At 44.1% G+C, this 9,109-nt stretch overlaps 1 protein-coding gene across 1 annotated transcript in view; it reads left to right on the forward strand.

Annotated features, from left to right (window-relative positions):
• plcb3 (phospholipase C, beta 3 (phosphatidylinositol-specific)) overlaps positions 1 to 5,884 on the forward strand; it is a 45,089-nt gene extending 39,205 nt beyond the window's left edge. The window contains exons 27-34 of the mRNA XM_080839978.1: positions 57 to 166; positions 533 to 642; positions 861 to 1,020; positions 2,860 to 2,936; positions 3,106 to 3,195; positions 3,367 to 3,424; positions 4,296 to 4,382; positions 5,551 to 5,884. Coding sequence (XP_080696104.1) covers positions 57 to 166; positions 533 to 642; positions 861 to 1,020; positions 2,860 to 2,936; positions 3,106 to 3,195; positions 3,367 to 3,424; positions 4,296 to 4,382; positions 5,551 to 5,835 — 977 coding nt within the window. The 3' untranslated portion in view covers positions 5,836 to 5,884. The remainder of the gene's footprint in view (positions 1 to 56; positions 167 to 532; positions 643 to 860; positions 1,021 to 2,859; positions 2,937 to 3,105; positions 3,196 to 3,366; positions 3,425 to 4,295; positions 4,383 to 5,550) is intronic.
• The last annotated feature ends 3,225 nt before the right edge of the window (positions 5,885 to 9,109 follow it).

The following is a 9,109-nucleotide window of genomic DNA, read 5'->3' on the forward strand; positions in this document are numbered from 1 at the left end:
TGTGTGTTTGTGTGTGTGTGTTTGTGTGTGTGTGTGTGTGTGTGTGTGTTCTACAGTGATTAAGGCCCAGTCTATAGATGAATTGAAACAACAGAAGGCTTATGTGAAGTTGCTGAGGAAACAGTGCAAGGAGCTTAAGGAGTTGCGCAGGAAACACATGAGGAAGGTGAGTTTGGTTACACACACACTCACTTACACACGCGCACACACACACACACTCACACGTGCATTCACTCACACACTCACTCACAAGCATTCTCACATATACACACACATTTCCTATGTCTAATTACTGCAAAACCCAAAGTCGACTAACTAGTGTCAGCCAAGAAAGAGATTGTTGTCGTTCAGTCATTAGATATTATGACTTATCTAAAATGGTACTCTCTCTCTGTGTGTGTGTGTGTGTGTGTGTGTGTGTGTGTGTGTGTGTGTGTGTGTGTGTGTGTGTGTGTGTGTGTGTGTGTGTGTGTGTGTGTGTGTGTGTGTGTGTGTGTGTGTGTGTGTGTGTGTGTGTGTGTGTGTGTCTTAGGTGTGGGCCATGAGTAAGGAACAGAGGAGTCGGTGTAACAAGGTGACCTCGGACATTCAGAGGCGTCGCAGTCAAGCTGAAAAGAAGCTAAGAATGAGCATAAAAAAACAGTGAGGGCCTGTGTGTGTGTGTGTGTTTGTATTATTGTCTGTGTGTGTTGGTTTGTGTGTGTGTATTGTTTGTGTAAGATGTTTTCAGATATATGACAACTTGTTTGTTTCAGAGTTCCAGTTCCGTGTGTGTGTGTGTGTGTTCTGTTTGTGTATATGTATTTATTCATTCGTGTGTGTGTATGTGTGTGTGTGTGTGTGTGTGTGTGCGTGCGCAGTGAGCCGGAGGAACCGGTGCGGACGGAGCTGTGTGCCCTGGACGTGGAGCACCAGAAGGCCACGGTGCAGCTGAGAGAGTGGCAGATGCAGGAGCTGCTCATGCTCCGACAGGGCCAGCACCAACTGGAGAGAGAGAAGAAATACACACACCTCAAAGAGGTACATGTGTACACACGCACGCACCCACACACACACATACATACACACACACACACACCAGACGCACATATACACACACACACACACACACACATACACACACACCAGATGCACATTTATACACATACACACATATACGTACGCACCCACACATACCAGACAGGTAAGTACACACATACATCTCAGACTCACACACACACACACACACACACACACACACACACACACACATATTCTCCGTTTACGTCTCTATTCGACTCTTTTACCCCTCTCTTGACCAGCCTACACCACACCTTAGAGATGCACACATATGCACACACTAATCTAGGACAAGATACATACACACATATGCACACACTAATCTAGGACAAGATACATACACACATATGCACACACTAATCTAGGACAAGATACATACACACATATGCACACACTAATCTAGGACAAGATACATACACACATATGCACACACTAATCTAGGACAAGATACATACACACATATGCACACACTAATCTAGGACAAGATACATACACACATATGCACACACTAATATAGGACAAGATACATACACACATATGCACACACTAATCTAGGACAAGATACATACACACATATGCACACACTAATCTAGGACAAGATACATACACACATATGCACACACTAATCTAGGACAAGATACATACACACATATGCACACACTAATCTAGGACAAGATACATACACACATATGCACACACTAATCTAGGACAAGATACATACACACATATGCACACACTAATCTAGGACAAGATACATACACACATATGCACACACTAATCTAGGACAAGATACATACACACATATGCACACACTAATCTAGGACAAGATACATACACACATATGCACTAGTGTTGCACCGATACCGATACCAGTATCGGATAGGGCCCCGATACAGCACTAAAATGGTGGTATCGGTATCGGCGAGTACCAACAAATAGTGCAGATACTTTTTTTTTTTTTTTTTTTTTTTTTATCAATGGTTTGGTCCACAAACAAAACAAACACACAAAGAAACAATACAGGGAAAGAAAAAAAAAAAAGAACTGACCAAACTTTAACTCTATTGTGTTCAAAATCAGAAAAGCCACTGTGCTGCTCAGTAAGGTAAACCATCAATTATAGAGGACTAGTCCTCAGTTATGTCTGAAGTGCTGAAACTGTCAAGAAATGTAATTTGACTTTCTTACTGTTACACTAGTATTATACATGGGACCAAACCATTGATTAAAAAAAAATATATTTTTCAAATTTCAAACAGTGGTATCGGTATGGTATCGGTATCGGCCGATACTGCACAGCCAGGTATCGGTATCGGTATCGGAGCCAAAAAATGGCATCGGTGCAACACTAATATGCACACACTAATATAGGACAAGATACATACACACATATGCACACACTAATCTAGGACAAGATACATACACACATATGCACACACTAATCTAGGACAAGATACATACACACATATGCACACACTAATCTAGGACAAGATACATACAAACATATGCACACACTAATCTAGGACAAGATACATACAAACATATGCACACACTAATCTAGGACAAGATACATACACACATATGCACACACTAATCTAGGACAAGATACATACACACATATGCACACACTAATCTAGGACAAGATACATACACACATATGCACACACTAATCTAGGACAAGATACATACAAACATATGCACACACTTATCTAGGGCAAGGCACATACACACATGTGTACATTACTAGATTTGTTGTGATTTTGACTAAATGTTTTTTTTTTTTTTTGTGATGTGTTGCAGTCTTATCAGAAACTAAAAGAAATTGCTAGTGATTGCCAAGTTGCACAACTGAAGAAACTCAAAGAGATCTGTGAGAAGTAAGTCTGTGTGTGTGTGTTCGTGATTTTGTCTGTGGATGGTTGTATGTATAAGGGTAGGGGGTGTCTGTGTTTTTGTCAGAAAGATGAACAATGTGTGAGCGTGTGTGTGTGTGTGTGTGTTTCTAAACACACACTCTCAAAAGTGATTGATGTCTCCTCTGTCCAGAGAGAAGCGGGAGCTTCAGAAGATCCTTGACAGGAAGAGACAAAACAGCATCATAGAAGCCAAGAAGGGAGACAGAGAGAAGGCAGAGTCGTGAGTCTCTCTCTCTCTCTCTTTTCTTCTCAGTCACATATTTCTTCATTCCCTCGTTCATTGTTCAGTGGTTTATTTCAATCCCTCTGGGGTCCCTCCATGTTTCTCATGTGTCCCATGAGTCTCTCTCTGCCTCTATCCATCTACTTCACTGCTTCTGTGTTTGTCCAGGGAGTCCAATGAGATCAATAGGAAACACATCCAGGAGTCTGTCCACCTGATCCGCCGAGTGAGTATCCACACACACACACACACACGCACACAAACACACACGCACACTCTCACGCACACACACACACACACACACACACACACACACACACACACGCGCACACACACAGACACAGATCATTCTGGGAAACAACAAACAATCGTTCTCTCACTCACTCTCTTCCTTTTCCATCTGTGTGAAGGAAATTATTAAATATTATCATGAAGTGTTAGACTTAAAGGAAATTCTTATAACTGCTCTTTTCTAAAGTGTTCTGTGCTGTTGGTTATGTGCCCTGTTTCTCTGTCTTGTTCAATGGAATGCTGTCTCTTGAGAGAGGGGGTTGAAGTTATCTTAGAAAGGCATTGTTTAGTTAAGGTATTTACAACTTCGTCTCCAACGAAGGGAAAACCAACTATGTTGAAACTGAAACTAATGTCATGAATGTTTACATTGAGATTGCAATGGCGATTGATGAGGCCAGGTGTTCTGTTAAACTCTTCGTGATTGTTGGTTTTTAATTAAGCAAGGTTCCTTATCTTAGTAGGACAGAGGCCAGATGGCAACTCCGGACAGAGGAGGGGTTAAAATGTATTTTGTAACCTATGCTGTGAATTCTAATAAATGGTCTTGCGCCAGGAGCAAGAGCTCAGAGTTGACACGAGTGGTAACACTGCACTGCAGTGTAACACCGTTGCTCTCCGCTAAAGGCCTTAGCGTAATAGATCTGTTATAAACTTTGCTCTGGTTTGTTGGTGTCATTTTATTCTAAGTAATTTAAACAACTTAGCAGAGTTCAGGATTTTTTCCTGACAATCTGTCTGTCTGTATTTCTCTCTCTCTCTCTCTCTCTCTCTGTCTCTCTCTCTCTCTCTCTCTCTCTCTCTAGCTGGAGGAGCAGCAGGTGAAGCGTCAGGACAAACTGAAGCTGGCTCAGGTGGAGGTATTGAAGAGCATCGAGGCTGATCAACCAGTGGTAAATTACCATCCCTCTCTTTTGTCTTTTTTTTATCTATCACTTCTTTCGCCCATTCTCCCCCTCCCCATGGCTCTGGCCTGTGGCTCTCCCCATCCTGCGCTGGTAGCCCTCTCCACCATCTCTATAGTGCCGCCTGGTTTATTCACAACTTTGTCAGTTCAAGCCCTTCAAGCCCTGGCTCTCCCCTTTCTTCTTCTCCACATGGTGAAGTTCAGAGCATCTTTTTAACCTCAGAGTCCAAACTTTTGCTTTGTGGTTCACACTCCCTCCTGGTTCAGAGTTAGCCCCCCCCACAAGAGTACATCAAATAGGTTCCTTTTTGGCTGTAGGACTCAGTTCCAGAAAAAGAGAACTGTTTGGCTTCTAGCTCAGTAGCGACACACAAACACACGTGTGGTGGTACGGAGAAGGTGTGTGTGCTCCATGTCGGCAGTCTGTCTCGTCCTGATGCTCTTTTGGATGATCGAGACTCGTTACGGTTCACAGACTGATCCAGGAACAGCTACCACAACTCTAACCTTACCCTACTCCATTTACATATACATTTAGTAATTTAGCAGACGCTTTTGTCCAAAGCGACGTACAAGGGAGAGAACAGTAAAGCTAAAAGCAATAAAAACCTGGTGTAACAATAAGTGCTACTTTGCATAAGAAATCGAAAAACGACATAGAAAAGAAAAAGAAGTGCAGGAATGTAACTGCTGTAAGTGCAAGGTGCCAGTTAGGAAGGGAGGTGCTCTCTGAAGAGTTGGATCTTCAAAAGCTTCTTGAGGTAGAGAGGGATGCCCATGTTTGGTACTACTAGGCAGTTCATTCCACCAGAGTGGAACTACAAATACTCCATCACCGACACAATTTTATTGATTGAGAATCAAAGTGTTGAAGTGTTGTGGCATGTGCACCATGCACCTTCTTACAGAACCTGTCCATTCCAAATAGCTGAAAGTATTTTTAAGACCTAACAATCTCTTTTGCACAATGGTGTGTCTCAAACCCATAAGGACCAGTGTTTCAAGCCAGTGTAGCTGCCATGTGTCCAACTTAAAAAGTTATCAAATTGATAATGACCTTAATTGCCAAACGATCATCCTTATTGATGGTTTGACTTGACTGTAAAACACCACATCATATGTGCGCAGTGCTGACTCTGCTCTCCCCCTCACAGCACCTGGCGCGGCTGGAGCGAGACCTGGAGGCCGAGCTGCAGAGGCTGCCCGACGAGATCTGCCAGTACCTGCAGGGGGAGCTGGAGAGCAAGGGCATGTGCAGCGACGCCCTCTTCAGCCCACTGGCAAATCACAGCAGTCCGGGCTCCAACTGCAGCACGCCCCCCTACCCCTCGCCCAATCACAGTATGGGGCGCAGCCTGGACAATAGCACCGTCTCTCTAGCTGACTCCTCCCTCTCTACCACGCCAGTCTTGTCAGAGGCGGAGCTCACACCTGTTTAAATAGGCATTAGATACATCCTTTTTTTAATTTTTGAAAAAAGATCTATTGGATTTTAAACAACCCTCTCATTGATTTATTCTCACTGGATCATGATATACTAATAGTATTACTAAATGTGGTGTAATTATTGTTCTTTTTTTAAGTTTGATTATTTTAAATGGTTTTATTTGTTCTCTCTTTGTTTCACTGCATCTCGCCCTGCCTCACTCCATTGGCTTGAGCGTTCTCCTACCAAAGCTTTTTTATTCTGATCCAGGCCCTGAAAACAGTGATGAATCCACCTGTCAACATTAGCACCTGTTAGCTTAGCTTTATCGCCTGTCCATGTCAGCTCTCCAGGTGCTTCTTTTCTTTCTCTCCTGTGGATACATGGAGTGGGGCGAGCAATGCTCGAGATTTATTTCTTATAATTTATTTTTTATATCATGTTTTGTGAATGGTGGCGCTATGACTGTACTGCTTGTGAGAGTCCACCAGGTGGCGGAGTCGTCGCAGTCTCCTGAGCTCCTCGCATGGCAGTTCAGAGGAGTGTTTGAGTTAGCGTGACGCTAGCGCGGTGAGGTGCTTGTTTACATAGAGTTCAGTGAAGCTACCAACTCGAGACCCGTTCAGAAGCCTGGACATTGTCTTTTTGTGCCAGTGAGCGCAAAGCCACCAGGTCACAGCTTGCATGGCCTTGTAGTTTTAACTGGATGAGAACAATCTTAAAGTGAACCCCCAATGCAATGACGCATACACACACTCATGTGGGCATACACACATACACGTATACATGCACACGTATGCATACTATACAAACTCACATACACACACACCATCAAAGGCGGACGTGAGTATCTGTTGCAGGACTGCCACTGGACAGCATTACAGTGTTTGAGATCCCTCCCTCCAGCAGTGAAACACACACACACACACACACACACACACACACACACACACACACATTGTTCAGTCCCTTCTGTGTTTTATGGTTTTCTGTTAACCTTTTCAATGACTTCATCCACCTCACTCTCTTTTGGTGTTCTTTCTCTGCTTCACCCTCCTCTCCCCATCTCCCTCTATCCTTCCCTCGCCACCTCCGTATGTGAGTGGGCTTGTATTGTAATCCAACCTAATCCTGAGGCTGTAATTCCATGTGCAATCGGTGTGTGTGTGTGTGTGTGTGTGTGTGTGTGTGTGTGTGTGTGTGTGTGTGTGTGTGTGTGTGTGAGAGAGAGTTGTGAGCCGAGAAGCTTTCACACTCTCCACTGTCTTAAAAACGGTCTTGCCCTTTATTATTGTTCACCCCTTCACTTGGAGGTTAATCCACAGGGGCAATGCAGTGTGTTTGTGTGTGTGTGTGTGCGCGTGTGTGTGTGTGTGTGTGTGTGTGTGTGTGTGTTGCATGCAAGCTTGGGTTTGTGTGAGTAAGTGTAGTTTGGGCCTGTAATCTTTGTTCTCTGGTGGACAGTTTGCTTGTAATCTATCTAGTGCCTAAAAATAAGAGAAATGCGAGTGTAGTGTCCTGGAGGGAGAGGCTCAACTCTTAACCCCGTTGCGTAATACCGTCCTCTTGAGGAATCGGACTTGGGCTTTTAAACAGAGATTTTATTCGATTTTATCTATCCATCCATCAAAGGATTGTTTTCAGTTTTTTAATCACTGGCGATAAGACTAGTGTGTTTTGGCTTTTATCTTTCCCTCTGTCTCTTTTTTCAACACGGCTGCCTCCTCTTGCCCTTGGAGCCAAAATTAAAAACACACACAGACACGCAGAGTCTGTACACACACACATTCGCTCGCACACACACACACACACTCACACACACACACACACACACTGCCAGCTGGGGACTCTCTCCATGCCCCTGACTCACAGAGGGCAGCTAGTTTCTTTTCTCAGTTGGGGCCAGTCACACACACACACACACACACACAGAAACCAACACTCGCTGGCACACACACAACCACACACACACATTAACTCTCACACACACAGGAGCAATCTGGGAAACAACAGCAATTATAAGTGGAGATAAAGTAGATGGTACAGCGATAGAGAGGCGCTTTAGTCACACTGCATCAGGCCTAATTGGCCATCATCACCCAAGTGCTCGCTGCTACCACAGCGCTAGGGTGACTCATCCCTGTGCCCATAACAGAATACAGCACTACAGCCCCCCCACCCTTCTATTGTGTCCTCAGCATCTCAGCACACTGATCATGCAGGATGCTTGGAATGATGGCAGAATGGTTTCACCTAATCTAATTTAGCAGGGGTTTTTAGACCTTAGTGATCAATCCAGCTGCTAGTCCAGCAGCAGCAGCCTGTGTGAGCAGAGATTGTATAGTACGAAAACAACAGAAACTGTCCAACCACACAAAGAACAAAAACAGGAAAATCTTTTTTTTATTTTTATATATATACGATTGTGTGCTTACCTTGAATGGGTGTCATTATACTGGGCAGTTGGGAGCGGTTTTCTTCCTGACTTCCATTGGCTGGCTCAAAAGAGCATTTACTTTCAAAAAGAAAAAGGTACAGTACATAGAAAGTAAATTGTAAAAGGTCTGTGAGCATTCTGGATCCCAGCGGTCCACCTGCGTGTGAGTGGTCCCGGGTCCCTCCTCTGGAGACGTCCTTACAGGAGCCAGAGTGGAGCGCTTGCGTGGGGCTGCCATGCTGTATGAGGGGGCCTTAGACATAAACACATACTAACTGGCTCTGCTTACTGTCAGTTGACATTAACAGAGGGGCTTGTTTAGCATTCGACTCTGAGCAGAGGGCCCGTCAGGGACCATTAGATTCATCCCACTTGAAGAAAAAGTCAGTTATTTATTTATTTTTCCCCTCCTTTTTTGAGTGCACTGTCCCTTTGCTAATTTGTAATGTGCATATGGTTCGAAAATCTGCAAACTGTGTGGTACGAGTCGTGCTCCCTCAGCAAACTCAGGCCAAAAGAAGTGGACTTTAAATGTGTAGAGGGGGAAAATGGCGCTCAATAGTGCGGTAGTTTTACCTTCATCTGCTCATGTGGTCTGTGGTTGATCCATTATTTCTCCATGTCTCTGGCGTGTTTGGAGATGCTGAGGTGATATTTCCAAGGACATTGACCTGCATCTTCACCATAGCCTGCGTAACCACCCACTGCACTATCAATGTTGAACTATTCCACTTCAACAACAGTTATTAAAGAGCCAACTCTAATCCACTTCGAGGCCAGGTGGCACTTGCACTCCTTCACAGATAGCCCAGTCAGGTGTGCCCTTTGTGCATCTGAATGACCTAGGACT

This window comes from Sprattus sprattus (genome assembly GCF_963457725.1).
Source record: "Sprattus sprattus genome assembly, chromosome: 5".
NCBI classification, from domain to species: Eukaryota; Metazoa; Chordata; class Actinopteri; order Clupeiformes; family Clupeidae; genus Sprattus; species Sprattus sprattus.